Here is a 21,869-nt window from a genome sequence, read left to right as displayed (position 1 = left end):
TTATCAAAACCGGATGTTTTTCTCTGATTTTATTTTTAATATTAATATTCTCACACAAAAATCACCGAAAATAGGGGTAGGGTTGGGAAGACCCCTCTGCCCCTGGGGCAGAGAGACAGTGCAGTGCGAGGGGGCGGGACTGTAAACCCCCCAGCCCTCCGCAGCCCCAGCGTGGGAGGAAAAAACCACCGACAAAACAAAAATAAAGCCCCAGAGAAACTCATCCCGGGGTGTCCCTGCCCCAGTGAGGCCCTGGCCCTGGGCTGGTTCACGCTTAAAAAGAAAAGGGGAGGACGGGGGTGTGAGGGGAAGGTCCGTGTTTTTAAAATTGGCCGAGGCTGGGAAGGACGGGGTCCCTTTTCCTCATACTTCTTTCTTTAAAACTTTAAATTTTTTTATTTATTTATTATTATTATTATTTTTTTTTTTACAAAATACCATTTCAGTTCCCACTTCTTCCCCTACAGTACAGGAGTCGCTCACCCTCAGGCGGGGTTGGGGTCGGGTCGGGAGTGGGGGCCTGGTCCGAGAAAGTGCAGGACGTCGGGGAGGGGAGCGGGTTTGAGCACCATGAGAACCCGGCTGGAGCCGCGGGCGGACGGGCGGAGACGGACGGGCCGGGCCCGGACACACACTGGGGCGCAGGGAGAGCCCGGCGGCGGGCGGTCCCTGGAGGGGCGGGCGGGATGGCTTGGGGGGGGGGGGTGCGGGAGGTCGGGTTTTCCCAAAAATGAATAAATAGAGGTGAGTGGGACTGTTATAAATTAAAAACCAAAAAAACCAAAAACAAAACCAAAAAAAACCAGAAAATACAAATCATAACCAAGTGAATAAACAGAGACATGTACAGGGGTCACAGCTAGCATTGGAAGTAAAAAAGGAGGTTCTGGGGGAGGGGTAAAGCCCATAGAAAGAGTCTCATTAAAACCCCGGCTGCCGTAACGTCTATGTACATACACGAGCCGCGTGCATCTGCGCCGGGCGGGCGGGCGGCTGGCAGGCGTGAGGGAACCCGTATGTGACCCCCGCCGCCGCCGGAGCCTGGTCCTTGTGTCTGTTGCTAGAAAGGCCAAAGTCGGTGAGGGGAGGCGCTGGTGGGCGAGGGGCTGCCAGCCCCCTCCCCCGTCTCCCATTTTTTTTCCTTTTTTCCTCTTATTTGTTAAAAAAACTTTTTTTTTCTTAATAAATTAAGTGAAGGGGAGCTGCCAATGGGGTGGAAGGGCTGGGCCCGACCCCCTTCCCGGCCAGAGGCGGGACCTAGGTCCAGCCCAGGCGTGTGCTGGTGGCCCCGCGGCGCCCTGCGGGCGGGCGGGGCGTCCGGCCTCATCGCGACGTGCTGGCGGGGGCCTGCGGGGAGAAAGCGGGCGCGGGGCTCAGCGGCGGGCGCGCCCCGGGGGGACCCCCTCGCCCCCGCCCGCCCACCCGGGCCTCACCAGCGTGAAGGCGTCGTAGGCCTGCGCCAGCTCCTCGGTGCGGTACTGCTCCAGCACCACCACGCCCTGCAGGCCCGCGCTGCGCCGCCGCGCGCACGCCTCGCAGTGCACCAGGTACGTGTTGCGGCTGCCGTTCTCGCTCGTCACGAACAGGATGTTGAACACCTCCACCTGCGGCGGGAGCGGGGGCCCGTCAGCGGGAGCGCAGTCCGGGGGGCGGGGGGGAGGGGCGTCCCGGGGGCGGGTCCACTCACGTCGCACTCGTTGCAGTAGTAGGCGGGCTCGTCCTTGACCCGGCCCTGGTAGGCGATCTTCTTGCCGGCGCGCACCAGGCTCTCGCGCTGCACCTGGCAGTGCTTCATGGACTGCAGGAGGCAGAACCTGCGCGCGGCGGGGGCGAGCGGCGCGGTGAGGCCGGGACGGGGGGGTAGGGGGGAGCCCTCCCCGCTCCAGGCCGGGGCCGCAGTCCCTGACCCGGGCATCGGTCACAGTTGACATTTCATGTGGTTTTTGTCTACTTGGACGAGAGGAAAAGCAAGCGCCTGGGAGCGGAGGCCTTTGTGGGTCGCCCCAGCCCAGGAACAGCGTGGAGAAGCAGGTGGGGACAGGGGGCAATCAGACAGAAAGAACAAGAGCGGGGCCGGGGCGGGTGGAGATGGGCTGCTTCCCAAATGGGGCCCTCACTTGATCATCTTGAACAAGTCCGGGTCGCTGATTTTGACCGTGCGAGCCACGTTCCAGGACACGTGAATCATGGGCACGATGGATTTGACGTTCTTCACCTCGTTCCACTCGTATCGTTCCAGGGCCAGCTGGTACTGATAAGCTGCAGGCCAGAGGGGGACACTGAGGATGTCCGGCCAGCCGGACCACGGCGCTGGGCGGGGGGGGGGGGGGGGGGGGGGGAGTCAGGCCCTTCCCTCACAGCGGGCTTTCTCCACCAGGCTCCCCGCTGGGCTCACTCACCGGTGAGGGGCCCCACGTTCCAGGCGATGTTGTTGCACCAGCCGGTGGCCTGCACCCAGTGCACAGTGCCCGCGTTAATCCACACGAGGTCTCCGGGGCGCTGCACGAAGCGGTACACAGGGATATTGGAAGCATAGAGGTCATCCAGGATTGGCCACCAGGAGCCAGTCAGATAGTCCACGCCGTGCCTGCGGGGTGGCCACAGGGTCAGGGGGAAGTCTGACGATCCGGGACGGGGCCGGGCCGGGCCTGCGGGGGAGGGGGTGGGGGGCCAGGGCGGCGCGCACCGGTCGCAGAAGGCGCTGATGGTCTCCCAGTAGTGCTCATGCACCGCGAACCACTCGCAGTCGCCCGGGCCGATGTTGATGTTGACGGAGCAGAAGTTGTTGTTCTCCTGGTGGCCTGCAGGGGGAGACAGAGAACGCCGTGGATGGCCGGAGCCCAGCCTGCGCTCCGCGCCCGGCCCGTCCTCGCGCCCTCATTGGCTGGCGGAGAAGGCGACAGCCCGCCCCCTCCCCCCGCCGCGCGCCCGGGCCAGGAGCGCACCTGGCGTTCGGCTGCCGGGGACCTTCATGTACAGCTGCACCGTGTTCATGCCCAGGATGGTGTGGCCCACGTGGCTCAGCATGTTGCCCGTGGATGTGACCCGCATGAAGGCGGGCAGCTTCAGCAGCTCCTGCAGCTGAGGCTTCCACCTGCGGGGGAGACGGTGCAACAGAGGTGAGAGGCTACCCCCCCCCAACTCTGCCCACCCAGCGGCACTCCGGCCCGGCCCCACTGACCTCTTGGCATCAGACAGGTCGATGTTGGTGCCAAACTTGATGATGTGATGGTTCTTCGGGTCTGGTGCGCTGCTGCGGGGGCAAAGAGCGCGCGTGGGTGGAGAAGCACCGAGAAAGGAAGGGGTCAGGAAGGGGAGGGCTGAACTGGACCTACCTGGGAGGGGTTCCTGTGGTGCTGTCGGGCTCCTCGGACTCCTCATCCTCGCTCTCCTTCTCCTCCTGCTTGGCCACAGCGGGGGGCGGGGGGGAGGGCAAGCCTGGGTCAGCGCCACCCGGGGGACCCCTCACCGCAGCCCAGGGATCCCGACCCCCTGCGTCTGCCCAGGTGCGCGCCTCTCACCTGCAGGGACTCCTGGAAGGAAGAGGCCTGGTACTGCGCGTACTTGGCAATGGTGGTGTGGGAACGGGAGCTCTCGCAGGGCCAGATCTGCCGCGTGCCCGTCAGATCCCAGTTCTCATCGGAGGGCTGCTGCACCTGCGTGCGCACCTCCACCGTGTGCTCGCCGCTCGCCTCCACCAGCGTCTTGGTGGAGAAGAGGCCCAAGTCTGCAAGGGAGGACCGAGCAGGGCGTCGGGGCAGGGGCAGAGGGCAGAGAGTGAGGGCCTTCTTACTCCCTAAGCCTCTGATGTGGGGTCAGCCCAGGAGGAACAGGGGACAAGCCTGGTTCCACAAGCAGCTGGCAAGGCTGGCTGTCATCTGGGTCACCCCCAACCCCGTCTGCCACTGCGGCTCTGAGCCAGGGCCCCTCCACCAGGGTCTTCGAGTGTGCATGGGACCACAGGTGCACAGCACCTGGCACTCAAGAGGTGCTCAACGAATGGAAGTTTCCTTAAGTGATCGTTGGACCCAAGGAGATTTAGTCAAGTGAAAGCCTAGAAAGTGCTTCAAATAACTCAGTGGAGAAAAGGGAGGATATGCTCCAGGTATAGAGGAAACATGACTGAGTTTTATGCTTCTATGTGGTTTCCCTTCCTACGTATGTACCTTTGTCTGAAATTCTGCACAATAAAGGGCTGGAAAAGGGAAAGCCCCAAACCATGGGCTGCCAGAGGCTCTGTATAATCGGTACCCTCATCCTCATCAAGAAAACCAAAAGTGACTCTAACCAGGTCCCGAGATACATCCCTTCCCCTTTGCCCACTGCCGGGGACACACAGATGGGAGAAAAGCCGGAGGCCGGCAGACCCATCACTCAGAGCACTCCTCAGATACGGCCTATGAACGACTGAGGACAGCTCGTGATAGCCACTGGCTGGGGTCTCCAGGTACGGGGACCTCAGAGGCCTCCTCCCCACACCTCCCTGCTCTCCACACTCACTGAGCCGCAGGGAGCCCGCCAGGCCCCGGATCACGGTGATGGGATTTCGAGGGTCTGTACAGAACTGCAGCAGCACTGGCGAGAAGGCGTCCCGTTTGCTCTCCAGCTGAGGGACGAGCAGGGGACAGGGCCACGGTGAGAGCCCCGTCCCAGGCTCAGAGCACCCCGCCAGCCCCCAGCACCGTCTGAGAACCCGATGGCGGGGGTGACACACATACATAGATGCTGGGGGTGGGTGGGTTGAGTTTTTCCCGGGGCAGCTTCTCCTCAGTGTTGATCTTCGGTTTCACAGACTGGGCGGGGGAAAGGTAGGACTCTCGAAACTTCCCTTTCACCTTGGCGTTCCTGTGGGGAGGACAGACAGACGAGGGCAGGGACGTCAGGGTGATGAGGCGGGGGGGGGGGGGGGGGCGGGGGGGGGGAGGCCTCCTGGGCGCCTGCCCCTGACTTACTTGCTGGCACGCACGACGTCAGCGGCGCAGTGGCTGATGGTGAGGTCCGCCATGCGCAGCCTCCGCTCCTCCACCTCAGAGGCAATAAAGGTCTCCTTGTCACCACTCTCTACCTTGATGAGACGGATCTTCAGCTCCTTGGGGGGCCCTTCACTAAGTGAGCGCAGCTTCAACATGTCAGCCCGGCTGACACCTGGTGGCCCTGGCGCTTCCTCCCGGGCCTTCTTCCCAGGACCAGGAGCTGAGGGGGGCGTGGGCTGGGCGGAGGGTGCGGGAGCTGGCGGAGGGGCCGGAACCGCGGGTGGCTTGGCCTTGGAGGCCCCGACAAGATCGGGCCGGGCCTTCTCGCGCCCCTGGATCTCCTCGCTCTGCAGGTCCAGGTTGCCCAGCACCCGGCGGCTCTTTTCTTTGGGGGCCTTGGCCTTGGTCTTTGCCCTGCCCTCTCGGGGCCGCCGACCCACACTGTCCTTACAGGCCCGCCTGTGCCTCCGGTGTTCCTTCTGGTGCTCCTTCTGCCGCCGCTTGCCGCTGCCTGGTCCTGCCGCTGCCCCCGCCCCGCCACCCTCCTCCCGGGCCTGGGCGGGAGGCAGCAGTCGCTCAGTCCCACTGTCCACCGGGCCTGCTGTGTCCACTGGGCCTGCCGTGTCCACCGGGCCCGCCGGGTCTGTGGCGCTCCGGCCCACCCGCTCCACGAGGGTCTCACAAGCCCGACTGATCTCTTCTAGCACCTCAGACTCAGACCGAGCAGGGGGCAGAGGAAGGGGTGGGGGCGGCGGGGCGGGGGCCATGGGGCCCGGGGCTGGCTCTTCGCCCGCCCTGCGCTCCCGGGCCCATGGCCCGCCTGAGGTAGAGAACTGAGATGACGAGGAAGCGGAGGGCTGCGGGGAGCCCTGGGCGCCGGGGGCCGCTGAGGTGGGCGGCGGGGCGGTAGCACCTGACGTGGGACTGGGGGAATACTGAGTGGCGGCCAAGGGCCCAGGCCGGGTGGCAACAGCTGCTCCAGTCCCCCGGTAACAGTACTTCTGTCCCTCCAGCACGGAGGCCAAGGATTTGAGCAGGCTGGCCGGACTGGCCGCTGGGGGGAGCGGGGGGTGGCGGGGGCGGTGGCTGGGGCGGGAACTTCGCTAGAGGCGGCGGTGGCGGTAGGGCTGGTGGTGGCTTCTTCTCCTCTTCCTGGGTGGCTGCGGTGGTGGTGGGGGCCGTGGCGGCGGCGGCCGAGGCTGTGTCGCCGGGGAAAGGAGGCTGCAGAGGTGGAAAGGGCTCCTTCAGGGGGGGCGGGGGACCCACGCCTGCCTCCTGCTGCTCCTCCTCCTTGCGAATGGACTCGTCCAGCATCTTCATGATGTTGGCCAGGCCGTCGGGGAGGATCTTGAACTCGGCTGGCTCCTCAAACTGGTCCTCCAGCGGGGTAGGGGCAAAATCAAAGAGCCGCGGGCCTCGGGCGGGCAGCTCCCCAACCCTGGGCGGCGCAGGCTGGGGGGCTTTATTCAGGGGGCCTGGGGACGGCCCCGGCCCCACCTCGGGGGTCTTTGGGAAGGAGACCCTGGGCCGAGGGCTCTCCGGGCGCCTGAAGCTTCCTGAGGTATTTTGGTGGCAGGAGGAGGGTGGAGCTGGAGGCAGGGCAAGAGTCAAGGGTGCAAGAGGTGGGTCCTGGGGGCTCAGTGTGGGGCTGGGCGGCCGGGGAAGGGGGTCCAAACTTCTGGCCAGGTAGGGAGGCGGGGGGAAGGACACAGGCCCCGGAGGGCTGCTGCTGTGGCTGCCATGGTTGCTGCTGCTGCTGCTGGTGGCTGGGGGGGCGGGAGGGGTGTGCGAATCCTGAGTGCCCACAGAAAAGCGGGGAGCTGGAGGCCCCAAGAAGCCCTCGCGGTGGGGGAGGGGCAGTGGGGGAGGGCGGGGGCGTCCCTCAGCCCCAAAGAAGAGCTCCTCTAAGATCTCCCCATCCTCGCGGGCTGCCCGGCAGGCCGGGCCCTTCAGCCAGGCAGGGGGCGGTGGGGGGCGTAGGAGGCGGGGACAGGGTGGTGGAGGAGGTGAGGGGGGGCCGGGTGGCAGGGACAGGTGAGGAGTGGCAGCGGGAGCCGCCAGGAACGGTTTCCGACTGCTGTGTGCCGAGGGCCCCAGGCGGCCTTGGTGAGAGGAGATGTCCGGCGTGGGAGTTTGGTAATGGTCAGCGCCGGGCTGCAAGCGAGGATGAGGAGGGGGTGGTCAGAGGGCTGCTCTGGGTGCACCTCCCCACCCCAGGGGATCTCCTGGGCCAGCACCCCGCTCCACCCACCGCCGGAACTCACGATGCCTGGGCTCGGCTCCGCGCCCCGGAGACCGGTGTTGCTGCTGCTGCTACTGCTGCTGCTGGTGGTGCCGGGGAGGCCGGGGGGCCGGGAAGGGGCGTAAGGCACGCAGGCGGTGGTTGCTGCTGGTGAAACGCTGGAGTCCATCCGCGACCTCTGAACTCTGCTCTCTCTAAGGTCACTTCCGGGGGGACGGGTGGCAGGCGGGCAGCCATGGCTCTCTGCTCCTGGGGGGCGGGGGCCGGGGCCTGGGGGTGTGGCCGGGACCAGCCGGTGGCCAGGGGGGTGCGCGGTGTAGGCCGGAGCCGGGTATGGATACGGGTGGGGCAGCGGGTGCCGCTGCTCCTGTGGAAGAGGAAGGAGGGCCATGAGTAAGGAACAGAGGATGCGGACCTCGAACTGAGAGGTGAGGGGCAACAGACAGGAGCTCACCTGGCGCTCTGGGGGTGCTGAACCCTTGCGCTCGGGGCCCCAGACATCTCCATGCAGGGTACTCCACAGCCCTGGCTTGGTCAGCTGAAATGGAGGGCTAGTGGCTAGGCCAGGCAGGGGTGGGGGGGGCGGTGGTGGTGGCGGTGGTGGTGGTGGCGGCAGTGGCGGTGGAGGCAGCGGCAGCCCTGGGGGAAGGCCAGTCTACAAGGAAAGAGAGTGTAAGACCCCGTCCCGTGCCCCAGTCCCGTCCTCTGGCTGCTTGCCTGCCCACACACCACCATACCTGCTCTGAGCTGCAGCCTCTCCTGCGCTTGCCTCCAGGGCTGAGGCCCTCATCCCCCGAGGGGCCTGAGAGCGCTGCAGGAGGCACAGGCTGCACCACTGGGGGTTCAGCGGCTCGCTTCACTGGGGGACCTCCCCGTTTGGCCCCATAGTTCCGCTTGTGCTGAAGGCAAAAAGGGGAGAGAAGATGACACGGCTGCAGACCTGGCCTGGGCCCCCTCCCTACCCAGCCGGCCCTGGTCTCACCTCGAGGTGCAGCAAGTTCCACACTTGCTCCAGAGGGGGCAGGACCTTGGCTCGGTGCTGGCAGGAGCCGGCATGAAAGTTCCAGAACTGGGCCTGGGGGCAGAAGCAGACATTAAGATGAGGGTACTGAGCCAGGAAGCACAATCCTGGCTCCCCAGGGCCCGCCTCATGCCACCTGCTGTAGTCGCCCGATGCGGGGCCCCAACTCAGCCAAGCTTCCTCCATATCGAAGGGCGCTGTGGTAGCAGCGAATGGCCTCCTCACTGTCGTGCTCTGACTCGTACAGCTGTCCAAGCTGCTCCCACAGCCCTGGCTGGGCCGGCTCTCGGAGCAATGCCTGCACACAGCCATGCAGGGATTCCAGCTTCCCATGGAGGGGTCTCGGGGTGGGGGTCCTACAGAACAGAAGGGGTTGCAGGGGTTGGAGGTCAGGCTTGGAGGGAACTCTTCCCGGAACCCAGACTTACTTCCCAACCCCAATACCTTCGAATCCTTACTCACCCTGGAGCATAATACGGTTTGTTGGGGTGCCCAGAGCTACTGCCATGTGAAGGGGGTAGGGGAGCAGAGAGTGGGGGCTGCCCGATGCTGGCAGAGCACCTAGAGAGAGAAGGGGTCTGTTAATGTAGAGCAACGTAAATAGTCCTGTCCCTACCTAGGAAGGAGGGCACTGAGAGGCTAAGAGAGAGCAGCCGAGGACTGCACTGAGGTCCACAGAATGGCAGAACCCCAGAGAGTGACACAGAGATTGAGGAGTCGAGGGGATGGGAAGGGGGGGTGCCTGGAGACAGAGAGAGGGGCCCCAAGTTCTCACCTGCCTCCAGGCAGCCATGCGCTACGAGGAGGGGGATGGGGCGGGCAGGAGCTCCAGGCCCCAGCACAGCTCAAGCCCCCAAGGGCAAAGGCTTCCCGTGCAGCGCGGGCCCCTGGAGGGTCCACTGCCCGATGCATCCAGCCTGAGCCAGGGAGAAGAGATTACCGTCTCAGTGGGGGCGCGGCCCGAGCCAGCAGTGTGCACACCACCAACCCGGCCCCGGGTCTTTCCCTTACCAGGTCAGCAGTGGCCCCAGGAGCCCTGGAGATCGGGCACGGCCCCCTGCCCCAGCTCTCTGGGGCGACGGTCCCGCTCCAGCCGCTCTGACAGGAGTGCCCACTGCCCCCAGATGGCCACCCAGGGCCCTTCACAGCCAATTCTACAGAGGGGAGGAGAAGGAGTGAGGTGAGCTGCCCGGCACACAGCTGAGGCCCAGGGGCTGGGCCGGGCGGTCATCTGCACTGGGCGTCCGGCCCCGGCTTCCCCTGAGGGGAGGCCCCCGCCGGCGGCGGAGCCCCCGGCGGCCCAGGAGGGCGGCGAGGCGCCGGGCCGGGCGGCAGGCAGCGGGCCGGCCGGCGGCAGCCCGCAGTCGGGAGCCCCTGGGGCGGACGGGCAGCGCCGCGGCGGCTTACCCGGCCTCCGTGGGAGCGTCCTCTCACAGCGTCGGCGAGCTCCTGAGATCTGGCCAATCACAGGACTTCCTCTCTCCCCAGAAAGCCAATCATCACCCGTGTCTCCGCCTCAGTAACAGCCTGGCCGGGACCAATGAGAGCGAGGTTAGCCCTGCCGCTGCCGGCCGGGGGAGGAGGGGCGGCGGAGCCGGTCAGACGGGCTCGGCCTGGGGTGACCCCGGTGTGACCCCGTGGCTCCCACCTAGGGTCTCCATCTCGGACCCGGCGCTCGGGCCGGCGGGGCCCGGGACCCTCGCGGGTGAAGGCGGCGAGTCGCACGCTCGGGCCGGCCTAGGGGACGGCGCTACCCGCAAGTCCCACGCACCCACAGAGCCACCGGTAGTCCCGGCACGACCGCCCGAAGCGCCCCCCGCTGCCCCGCGACCGTGAGACCGACTGACGGCTAGCGGACGCACCGCGCAGACAAAGGCGTCGCTCCCCTTCCTCACTTCACCTCGCGCACTGCCTCGCCTCCCACCCCGAGTGCCCCCTGTAACTGCTGAGGACTGGCCGGTCCCGGCGACTTCTCCGGTACCCAAACCCGCCGGCGCCGCGACCTGAGCGCTCCACCCCCGACGCCTGACCCCATCCCAAACCACGGTCAAGCCCCCGGCCCCATACCTAGTTCCTTGAGCTCCTCCACTTCCCCCACCTCTCTAGAGCTTCAGTACCAACCGACCCCCCAAACCAAAATCTGTCTTCAGTCCCAACTTCTGAGAAGTCGCGCACCGCGGTCCCGAGTGGCCCCTCTCGCGTGGCTCCCATATCCTCTATGCCCTTCCCCGTCGGGGCCACGCGGTTCCCCACGGCCCACGTGGCCCCCGCCCCCCAAGGGAGGGGGGATTTCGGGGGTTGCCCGTGACGTGGCTACTTGCGCAGCGGAAGCGGCGTGTGTAAGTGTAAGGGGGGGGGGTCCTTCGGGAGGGAGGAGGGCGGGGCCCGACAGGCGGTGACATCACCCTTGTCCCACTCTCACCGCCCACTCCCTTAAAGAACCCAGAACCCGTTTCACTTCCTCCTTCACCCCCCCCCCCCCGCCCCTTCCCGTCGGTGCTGCCTCTACCCACGACGGGCGCAGCGCTCCCCTTCTGGGCACCTTCCCTTTAGCCCCAGTTCTTCCCTCTCGCCTCTCTGTGCCCAGGATCCCCGTCCCCGCGCCTCTTCCTCGCCTACCCCGCGTCCCCGCAGGTAGGGAGCCGGCTCCGCTCCCGGGATCGGTCCATTGAGAGTCTAGAGTACAAAGAGCTGTGAGAGGCGAGCGTAGAGTACAAAGCGGCGGGGGCGGGGCCAGCGCTCCAGCTGGAGCTAGCGCCGGGCAGGAAGCCGGGGGAGAGCGCGCGACGAGGGGCTGGGGGCGGCTGGAAAGTTCGCCTTCGCCGAGAGAAGTCTGCGCTGTGGGGAAATTTCCACCCAACCCGCAAGGGCAGGCGGGTTTCTGGTGAAAAGAGTCCTCCCTCCGCAGGGCAAGGTCGTCTGTTTACATGCAAGCGCTGGGACCCTACACGTCCCGGCGCGCCACTCCCCGCGGAGCCCGACTCCACGCCTGGGCTCTGCTGACCCTCTCCGCGGTTCTGGCGGAGTTTCTGCCCCGAACTCTCTCCTCACCACACAGACTTTCTCTCAGTTCCCAAGCCCTGGCACGAGTAGAGCGCTTAACTGCGGTCCAGTGTAACCCCGACCAGATTCCCCCACCCAAGTCCCGGACCACGCATGGGAAGACGGGGGGAACCGGGGATCCGGGCATCAGAGGAACAGATGCCCGCTTGCGAAGGGGTGCCCAGGGCGCCGCCAGTTACCAGGAAATGCAGCTTCCCCTAGTGCGATGATGACACTTCCCCTCCACCACTTCCCCTTTCCCACGGGGAACTGACTCAGCTTTCCCTAAAGCACTGAGCCCCGTCCTTCCAGCCCCTTTCTACCTTTGTCCACAAACCCCCACGCCGGCACTCAGAATACAGCAGCCCTCATTGGAGAACAAAAACTTCCTGTGCACTAAACACACACTCACTCTCGCCAACCACCTCGGATCCCTGTCCCCACCCGGGACCCAGGCGCCTGACTTCCCCCCCCACACACCATCCGCCTCCCGTACAAAGCCCTCCCTCGGGGTCTGATTCAGGCTCGGGGTGTGTGGGGGGGGAGAGCGTGAGTCACCCAGAAAACCTTCCCCTATTCCCACTGACTCAGTCCCCGCCTCCCTGAACACACACAGACACACAGTCAGAGGCAGACACAACTCAGCCCACACACCGCTCACCACCGGTCCCGCGGAATTTCCCCTCTCGTCTTCCCCCACGACTGCCCCTCCCCGCGCCCGCCAGCTTCGACGCCCCGCTCACACCTGTTCCCCAGGCGCCGGCAGGCGGCTCGCGGTCCACTCTCACCTCCACTCTCGCTTTGGGGCAGGAATAGCCCTCCCCGACTTCCCGGTGTCCGTACTAACCAAGGGGAAGGGACAACCACGGGCAGGCACAAAGGACACCCACAGACTCCTCGAAGGCAGATGAAAGGAAGACGCACGCGGCCAGAGCCAGGCTGGGAGGACGGTATACTTCTGGGGCAGACATTCCATTCCAGCCTCTCCCGCCCGCCCCACAGTCCCGGGGGCCAGCCGGCCAGAAAGGGTTAATTCTTCTCCCGCCGAGGCCACGCCCTCTCCATCCGGGCACTCCCGGCTGAGCCCAGCTCCGCCCCTTCCATCCGGGCTCTGGACTCAGGGACTTTAACCGACCCCCTCCCCCGGAGCCCCGAGAGAGACCCACTCCATCAATCACACCCACTTAACCCTCTCCCGGCTCGAGACCCAGAAACCCCTCCGCGCAGCGCTCGAGCCGCGCGGGACGCGGGGTAAGGGGCCAGACGTGCGCACGCAGACTCACATGCCGGCCACAGACAAGACCCCGCAGATACGGTTTTCCCCAGCAGGCGGTCGGCGAGGCGCGGCACGCGCGCCGAGGTGGGGCCGGTCCCGGAACCCCGCCGCATCCCGCTCCCCGCCAGGCCTCATTCTGCCCGGTGGAAGCGAGGGGTTACAGGCTCGCTTCTTACCTGGGGGAGGGGGGAGGCGGAGGGGAGGACCGCCGGCTGGGGCGCCGCTGTGACTCAGCCACCCGGGCAGGCCGCCCGCTCGGGATTCCCTTCCCCAGCCTTCCCCCGCTGCTGGCCCCTCCCCGCCCCCCACCGAGGAGTGACAGTGCCGGCCCCGGCCCGCTGTGTGTCACTGCGAGCCTTGTGTCTGCCTCTGACTGGACCGCTGTGTTCACCAGTGTGTCTGACAAGGTCGGCTGTGTGTGGGTCCCGGTGTCTGTCTGTGTGCACCTGCAGATCTGCTCATCTCGTCTCCAGCGCCTGCGTCTGACGCGTTCCTGTCATTATGCCTGTCTACATGACTCTGAGGGGCTGGCTCTGTCTGTGTGTCTGCCTGGCTCCTGTCTCGGTCTTTTGTCTGGGTCTGCCTCTGCATCACTTGCGTGATCACGTGTGTCTCTGCACATGCCCTTCTGTGTTTGCCTACATGTTCCTGAACAGAGTCTGGGAAACACTGGAGCAGGCTGACCCTGCTGACTCCTCGCCTCACTCCCCAGAATCCTGACGGCTTGCTGGATCAGTGATCCTTCTGTTTGAGTCAAATATTTGGGCGTCTGTCTGCCTTCCATCAAGTTCTGTCCTATTCCTCAAGGTCCTTGCTTATCCTCACAGCTCCCTGCGGCTCCCATTATGATGATAATTGCTAGCATCCAGTGAATACTTATTACATGCCTGGCACTGTGTTAAGCACTTCACATACATTTTTAAAACTACCCCCCCCACCACCACCCCAAACCTGAGGTAGGGGGTACTTTTTCTTTTTTACCCCATTTTACAGATGAGGAAATTGAGGCTCAGAGAGGTTAGGTAACTTGGTCAAGCTCACTCTGCAAGAGAGTGGAAGAGCTGGGCTCCTTCCCAGGGCCTCATTTCTTTCCACTCTTCTAGAAGGCCTCTGTCCTAGTCTCCCTCCCTTGGTTTTATCCTCACAGGCCATCTCCTGGGTCAGCCTGCGCCAGGGTTCTACCCCAGGCATCTCTACCATCCCAAATGTATCACGTCCTCCAGAGCAGGTGTGGGCAGAAGACTGTGTAGCAGATCTCAGAAGCCATTGCTTTCTTGGCAAGAAAGCTCATTCGGTTAACACATTCATTCAACACAATTCCACTGAGGCACCCCAATGTGCAAACCATCTTGCCAAATAGAGACACAGAGAAGAAAACAGTCCCACTCAAAAATTCAGTGAGTAGTGGAGAAGAGCGACACACCCTCAGAGAACTCAAGTCCCTGGCTTGGGTATCATCTTTTCTCCTACAGAACGAGGGATGGAGGCTCTGTCCTGCACAGCCTCAGGCAGACAACTGGCAGAAAGAGAGAGGCAAGGAGAAGAGGAGTAAGACGGGGGGGGGGGGCAAATGCTATAGTGCAGTGGGAACAGAATGGAACAGAAGGGATCTGGAAGGAAAGGTGAGATGCCATGATTGCCACGGCAACCGCAGGCCTTCCTGGCAGGGGCCTCCACTACCTCTCCGAATCAATGTCCAATCACCATCCAGAAACCAGACTGTTCGACAACTCTTCTAGGGCACCCCCACCCCAAGAAAAATCCCTCCAGGGTAGCTCACCTCTACCATGCAGCTTGCAAACTCTGGCTCAAGTCAATTCAATAAGCCACTGAGTTGTAGCACTGGGGGGAGATTTTTTGGTGGTAGTGGAGAGGCTGCTGAAGTACAGGGCTGAACCATCCACAGGCAACAGAGGGGAGCTCCATAAACCAGGAAGACTGAACCACTCACGCACCACATGGTGGGGGGATGGATGCTCAGAGTTGGACTGGACCATTCTGAGGAGTGGGCATGATCCAGATCGTACCACTCTTCTTCAAGCATGTGGTGCAGAGTTGGACTGCCGCAGGTGGGGGGAGGTGTTGCTCAGGGGCAGGACTTACCAGATGGAATCTGATGTGCCCTGTCTCATTGGACCCAGTGCCCCAGCGGTGGGGTGCAGCAGACCACAGTGGGTGGGATGGGTGGTACTACGGGGCTGGCATGGTGCCTGGGGGAACCTAAAAGAAAAAAAGCCAGTTAGAAGTGGGGTCTCCCAGGCTGGAGAATTTTCCTGTGCTCCCTGTCTTCTTAGTGAGGAGAAACCATGCACTGGTGGTCAGATGGGATGGGAGAAGCTGTTTCCATGGCAACCAGAAAAAGCCATCCCCAAAGTGGTCCTCCAGCCTTCCCCTTTAGGAAGCAGCCTGGAGCAGGGGGTTAGAGGCGCCTGCTAGGGCATCTGTGTAGGTCCGTGGCGGACAGCCTGTCCATGACCCCTCTTCCGACTGAAGCCTCCTGTTGAGAGTCCCTGGTCCCAGAGTAGCCCCCATGGCCCCTGACCTCTGCAGCGAAGTCAGCCTCCATCCTGGCCCCAGGCCTGTAGATCCTCGGCCTTCAGCTCAGCCTCCTCCCTAACCTTATCAAGACACCAGTCAACCCCACCCTCTGGACTCTGCCCCCTCCCCTTCCCCCAGGCCAGCGCAGGCAGGTCTTGGCAAGCGGCACAGGTGGCCAGACGAGAGGAACGGGCCCAGCAGGGAGGAGCCTCCCTCCCGAACAAGGGCTGACTCTGGGCCTGGGTCTGGAAGTGGCCTCTGCTGCAAGCCTCCCTTCCAACCCACCCCTCAAGGCCATATCCTGTTTCTCCATCATCTCCTTCCTCTCTGTGGCCCAAGAAGGTGACAGAGGCCCACTCCCTCCCCTCCTCTCACAGACAAAAAGCTAGGTCTTCTAACAGAAGTCCAGGGTCAAGAATCAGGTGTCCATCTAGGGTCACGCCTAACTCTCGCCCTTTTTTCAGACTCACTCCTCAGGGACCCGTGGTCGGCCCTGTAGGTCCCAGACACTTGGGCTCCCAATCTAGTCTCTCCATTCCCCGGCCCTGCAGCCCACAGCCTTCCCCCTGCCCCAGAGACTCAGGCCTCCGGCCCCCAGCCTCCATGATGCAACGGGCTGCAAGCCGCCCGGCTGCTGATGACACTGCCCCACGGGAGGCACGAGGCGCGACTCCTGACCCACGCAGGGCCCCTCCGTGTGCCAGGCAGGGGCCAGCTGCAGGCGAGGGAGGCCAGGCGGGCAAAGGTCTTCTGCTGGAAAGGGAACCTTCCAGGACAGGGATGCTGAGAATGTGGGACGAGTGTGTGTGTGCGTGTGTGTATGTGTGTGCAGTCTGCAGTGTTTGTGTATGTGGTTGTGTTAGAGGGGAAGGGGAAGCTGGGGAAGGTCTAGCCTAGACAGAGGGGAGTGGCAGGCCTTGGGACACACCAAAGAAGGAGTGAGGGGCAGCCAAGGGGGTCACAGGGGTGTGTATGGGGTGTCTGGACACCAGAGTGGGGGAGGGGCCAACAGCCATTTAAAGGGCCAGCCCCAGAGCTTTAATCCCTCACCAGCCCTGGCCCCAAGCCGGAGGCTGTAATTCATCTGTCCAACAGCTGGGGTGGGTGTGTGTGTTGGGGGGGGGGGCATGTGGACGGGAAGGGGGAGCTGGGGGAGGGGCTGGGGCTTTCTTGTGCACAGAGCCAAACAACAAAAGGGGAAGCTGAAGGGCCAGCTCCAGTGTGCCCAGGCCAGGCTGCTGACCTGCAGACCCACTGGCGGTCCCCACCTGATGGCCCACACACTCCATAGTTTGGACTCAAGGACTCTTGGCCAAGGAGTCCGAGCACCCAAAGGTGGGGCCTAGGAGAAGGTCCAGGCTGAGTGCCTCCCCTCCCCCGCAAGCTGTCACCCCTCCTTGCAGGTCCCAGCCTCAGCACCATCCTAGACCTGGCAGGCCCCACGACAGATTCAGCCTCAAATGCCCTGCTCACCAGCCAAGCCTCCCCAGACACAGCCTGCCGGCTCCCCCTCCCGCCGGCACAGGGTGGCAGCGGCCACACCGAGGCTGTCCCTTTAAATCATTACCACCCCCTGATTGTGTGGACAAACCAAGGGCCCTGCCCCCCAGGCAGGCGGCTTGCCACCTCCCCCCCAAGAGTCCCCAGAAATGTGAGGGCCATTTAAAGGGACAACAGAGAGGCAGCCAGGTCTCTAGCTGCCCCCACCCCCACCCCGCACACACAGCCCCTTTCCCCAGCGACATACAGCCCCTTGCCCCTCCAGAGGGCCCCCCAAATTCCGGTTCTCTCCCCACCCCTAGAGACTGCTAGAAGGAGAAAGGGGGCCAGAGTTGGGGGGGCGGGGAACAGGGGGAGCGAGAAAAGGACAGGGACTGCCTTCTTACTCAGAGCCCCAGGGGACAGGTCGGAAGGAAAGCCAAGCCCAGAGAAGCAGCGAGACAGAGCCCCGAAAGGTGCCGCGGGCAGACCTGGGGCGCAGAGGCTGTCGGGCGAGGGGAAGGGAGTCGGGCTGCACGAGACAGCGGCGCGGCCAGCGGGCGACAAGCCCAACTGGGGGAGATGGAACGAGGAGGGCCAGGGAAAAGAGGCAAGGCCAGAGGAAAATGGGGAGACAGAATGGGGGAAAGGGGTCATCCGGGAGGGTGTGGAGGAAAATCCGAGAAGGGAGGGCGAGCCAGGCCGGGGTTACCTGCTGGGTGTCTGTCCCCCGGCGGTGCCCCCGGAGTCCGGGTAGGGAGGGGGGGAGCAGCAGGGGGGGGAGTGGGGGCTGGGGGGGCGGGGGAGACGGTCCCTCCTCTGCCTCCTGGGCCTGCCCCGGCGCTTGCAGCCTCTGCCTCCCTCCCTCCTCCTCCCCGTCCCTGAGTCCCGGAGTCAAACAAAGAACTGTAGCAGGCTCTCCCCAACCCCCTCCCTCCTCCTCCTCCTCCTCCTCCTCCTCCTCCTCCTCCACCTCCTCCTCCCCCCTCCCTCCCTCCCCACCAGCAGGCTCCCTCCTCCTCCCTTCCGGTCTCTTCCTTTAACTACCCACCCCCCCCCAGCCCCCAGCACTAGTCTCTCTCCACCCACCCACCCAACCTTTTACACACCCCTCAGCCAAGCCCGGTCCCCGCAAAGAAAACTGTGGAGTCCCTCTGCTAAATTGAAAGGCTCCAGAGAACAACATGGGAGGGGACTGGGGTCTTGCTTAAAAACTAAGAACCACAATACAATTATTTTATTTTCATGGCCAGAGAAATAGTCTGAGCTGTTTCTTCTCCAAGAGGGGAAAAAAATAATCCTAAAGAAAGCAACGCAAATCTGACTAAAGCCCTCATCAAATATAGTGCACAAGGCATCGGAAGCTAATCCCTAGCCCTCTCCCTCCCACCCGCCAAATTAACACCAACTCTCCACCCCTCCCTAACCAACTCCTCAGGTCCCGGCCAGGCCGAAGGCGGCCGAACAACTATCATCGTAAAAATAACAACTATCACCACTGAACGAGAATGAGCATTTCATAAGGAGCATTCGCTCAATATTTATTCTGTGCCCCGCACTGTGCTGAGTGCGTTGCATAAATTATCTCAACCCCCCCCCCCCGGGCCTAGAAAGTGTGTATTGATATTTAAATTTTCCAGATGCAGAATATGAGGCTGTGGGAGGTGCTGACCTTTCCAAGTCCCTACAACCACTAAGTGGCAGAGCTGGGAACAGAATCCGTGTCTGATCTGACAGCCCGAGCTCTAAGGTGCAGTACAAGAAAAACGAATTTTTTCCAGTATCATAAGCAAATCCCAGGACTTAACTCAGTAGGAAAAGGCACTCGCAGCTATCAACTGGGTCCTTCTCCCTCAGGAAAGTGACCCACCCACCTACACGGAATAAAGACCCTGACTTTTCAGTCTAATGCTGTTTCCTGACCCTTTTCCTCGCTCTTGGGGTGTCAGGGATTGAGATCAGAGGTGAGCTGCTGTCCAGTGGCCCCTCCCACACCACACACAGCTCTCCAGGGAGCAGCTATCTGCCAACCACTCCCACTTCAACTCAAAATGGGGAGAGGGGCAACAGGACACTTGGCAATGCAGCAGGTGGGAAAGCAGAAAGACTGCTGGGAGGCTCTTTCAAGGGGAGGAGGGGCTGGGAAGGAAAGCTCTCGGTACCAATCTGGGGCAAAGTGCCCCCGGGTTCCCGTAGCCCAGCCAAGGGGCAAAGTCTTTGGGCCCCACCACACCCGTGCCCCTCCCCCTCACAGAACTCCAGGCCAGGGTTTCCCACCTGCAGGCTGCTAGGGCCAAGGGAAGGGAGAGGGGGAAAAGATGGCACGGGGTTGGAACTGGACTCGGGGCAGAGGTGGGGGGTTGCGGGATGAAAAGGGGAGGAGGCCTCCGGCCTGGCAACCGTCCCAGGGCACGTGCACTGGTGACATCATCCCAGGCCACCTCTAACACAGACCTTTGACCCCTAGGGGCGGAAAGGGGCCTTTGGCTAAGCTTCCTGGGAAATAGCCTTAGGAATTCTGGGAGCCCAAAGAGGGGAGGGAAGGAACCCAGGCGGCTTGCCTTTATCTCTTCTACCCCCAATACGGCTCCAGTCCCCGGGACTCGGGCTTCCTAAGGCTCCTCCTCCCCGCCTCCAGCCCTGACCTCCCAACCCACATTTCTGACGGAGTCCCGACACGCCTCTCGCAGATACTGTGCCTTCTCTCTCCCGGGCGAGATCTCGGGTGGGGGGCGGAAGGTGGGGGACGGGGGCACCGGGTCCCGCGGGGCTCCGTCTCCCATCTGCGGGATCCCCCGTGGCCCAGCCGGCCGCCAGCCGGAACCTGTCTGGGTCCCCAACTCTCCTGCCCCTCCCCGCGCTGTTCCAGGGCGGAGTCTGTGGAGTTGAAACCAGGACACGGCAAGAGGAAGAGTTATATAACCGGGAGAAGCCGAGAAGGACGAGCGGAGACCGGGACAGACAGCCCGAAGGGAGCACAGAGAAGTGCAAAGAGCACGAGGGCGAGTGGGGAAGACACGTTAGGGACGGGAAGGATTTTGGTGTGCATCAAAGAGGAGGAATTCACGCGAAGAAGGGGCGTCAGGGCCCGGCAAGAGTCACCTGGGCCGTCCGGGGCTTCCCCGCAGCGCCCTCCCCCGCCGCCTACAGCAGCTGAGCCCGAGCGAGTGAAGCTTCGGGAAGGGGCGCTGATACCCGTTCCGTTCCCCTTGGGGAGGCAACCTAAGCCAGAGCCCGGGAAGGCGGCGGCGGAGCAGAAGGGGCCGGAAACCACAGCTCCGCCCAGCCCACCTGGGAGAGTGGGGCGCCAGCTGGGGGTCGGTGGGAAACAGGTAGCCGGCCCCTCCCACGCAAGGCTGGGCAGTAATGGTTCGAGACCCAGCGACAGAGGACGGGTGCGTCCAGACGCCTGGGTCCCGAGAGGCTGAGGAGCGCAGCCCAGGTCTAGTTTGCAAACACAGACTCAAATGCGGGGGGGGGGGGGGAGACCGTGTGCGGCGAGCGCCGACTCGCCGCGCAGGCGCAGGGGGGCACCCGGGCGCGTGCGGAGGAGGGAGGGGGGTGGGCGCGAGCGTGTGGGAGTGCACGTGCGGGTCCCGGGCAGCTTCCCCCCTCCCTTCCTCCGCTTCTCCCCCTCCCCTCTCCCCTTTCCTGTCGCTCTATGATGCCTCCTCCACATTGGCTGCCCGGACCCTGATGTCAGGGACGTCCGCCGGAGCGGATTGGTCGGACGCGAGAGTTCGGGAATCCGGCTCCCAAGTCTGGCTCTGCAGTTACTCCGGCAACAGGGCAAGCAACCCCCGGGAGGGCAGCGAAGCTGTGCTCCGGACCGCGCCTGGGTCCTGCCTCCCTCCGGACCACCGCCGCGCCCTCCCCTGCGGCAGCGCGGCTGGCCGCCTCCCCCCCGTCTTTCCCGAGATCTCCCGATCCCGGGGAGCAGGCGTCCTGCCCTAGACCTTCCCCGCGGTCGCCCCGCCCCCCACTCGCCACACCCCCCTCCGGTCCCCAGGTCACCGCCACCAGCCGCAGCAGACAGGAAGCGAATCTGCGTTGCTTAGTAACCAAGCCGCGTGCCCCCTCCCCACTATTTACTCGGCCGGGGGAGGCGGAGACTGAGTCCCAGCCCCCTCCCCATCCTCTGCCCTTCGCCCTCCCGCCCACAATTTCCTGTGAGGGGCCAAGATGACAGGAAGTCAAACGCGCACCTCGGCCCACCTTTCTCTCGGGCCGGGCGGGGGGCTTCGGCCGCCCCCACGTCCACAGCGCCCACCCGGCTCCGCGGCTCGGGCTGCGCGTCTCGCCCTCGCCATCTCGTGGCTGCGCTGGGAAGGTCCGCACCGAGCTGGGCCCGGGCCGGGCGAGCGCGACGAGCCGCCGAGTGGGGTCGGACCCGGGATGGAGGGGCTAGCGGGGTGCGGCGGAGAAGATGGACGCCAAGGCTGCCGCGGAGACAGCAGCGCTGCTGCGGAGGCGTTCCCGGCGTGAGGGGCAAGGCGGAGGCGACACACCTCACCGTGCGGAGAACTGGAGGGGCACCCGAAGGGGCCCCTGACCCGGAGACCCTTTCCTGCCCGGCCACGCCCGACCTCAAGGGGCCGTCGCACTGGCCCCCAGCTGCGGACTCTGACCTTCAGTCCTGCCCTTCTGTCAGGGGCCGCCCCGCCCCGCCCCAGGGTCGAGGAGGGGAATCTTAGCCCAAGGGGGACTGGCAGCCCTTTCAGGCCTCTCTTCACATCCGAACCCCCTAGTCTTCTTCCTCCTCGCTCTTCCCCCACCCCGCACTCTTCTAGGGAACCCTGGCGTCCTGCGCCCCAGTCTTCTTTCCAGTGCCTTTGCCGAGACCCAAACGTCCATCCCCAGCTCTACCCGTCCTGAGACTCAGGCGTCCCGCCCCCCTGCGCGGAGATGGGTTTCTCTCTTTCAGACGCCCTCGCAGCTCCCCGTTACCTGGTTCTGGGGTGTCCCAGGTGCTCAGGCTCCCCGAGGTCTCCTAGGGGGTCGAGCGGGCCCCCCCTCTCCCAGGCCAGGGCCGGGGGGGCCGCTCCGCCCCGTGGCGCAGTTGGATTTTCCAACACAAACACCGCCCCCCCTGCGCCCCGGCCCCGCCCCCTTCCCCATGGTCCCGCCCCTCCCCGCGCCGGAGTCCCTCTCTCGGGCCCCGCCCCGCCTTCTGCCGGTCCCACTGGGCTCAAGCTCAGGTGACGAGTAGGATGCCGGATGCGGGGTACCGGGTTCGGGGTGCAACGTACCGGGTCCAGCCCCGATCCCTGCCTGACAAACCCTTATTCCATTCGGATC

At 64.1% G+C, this 21,869-nt stretch overlaps 1 protein-coding gene across 1 annotated transcript; it reads right to left on the bottom strand.

Moving 5' to 3' along the window:
• Positions 1-14: 14 nt before the first annotated feature.
• KDM6B (lysine demethylase 6B) lies at positions 15-21,675 on the bottom strand. The gene is given in 25 exon segments (XM_087867577.1): positions 15-1,347; positions 1,434-1,604; positions 1,688-1,814; positions 2,118-2,259; positions 2,400-2,587; positions 2,687-2,801; positions 2,946-3,094; positions 3,182-3,253; positions 3,336-3,400; positions 3,522-3,727; positions 4,501-4,606; positions 4,719-4,845; positions 4,953-6,031; positions 6,033-7,127; positions 7,238-7,582; positions 7,670-7,870; positions 7,953-8,114; positions 8,198-8,290; positions 8,373-8,592; positions 8,699-8,797; positions 9,012-9,153; positions 9,248-9,390; positions 9,644-9,763; positions 14,658-14,774; positions 21,519-21,675. Coding segments are annotated over 21 exon segments (4,923 nt in total). The 5' UTR covers positions 9,149-9,153; positions 9,248-9,390; positions 9,644-9,763; positions 14,658-14,774; positions 21,519-21,675; the 3' UTR covers positions 15-1,323.
• Positions 21,676-21,869: the final 194 nt, after the last annotated feature.

Source organism: Ursus americanus, chromosome 14, assembly GCF_024610735.1.
Source record: "Ursus americanus isolate L20-20 chromosome 14, mUrsAme1.1.p, whole genome shotgun sequence".
Classification (NCBI taxonomy): Eukaryota; Metazoa; Chordata; class Mammalia; order Carnivora; family Ursidae; genus Ursus; species Ursus americanus.
This window is presented reverse-complemented; position numbering and strand designations above follow the sequence as displayed.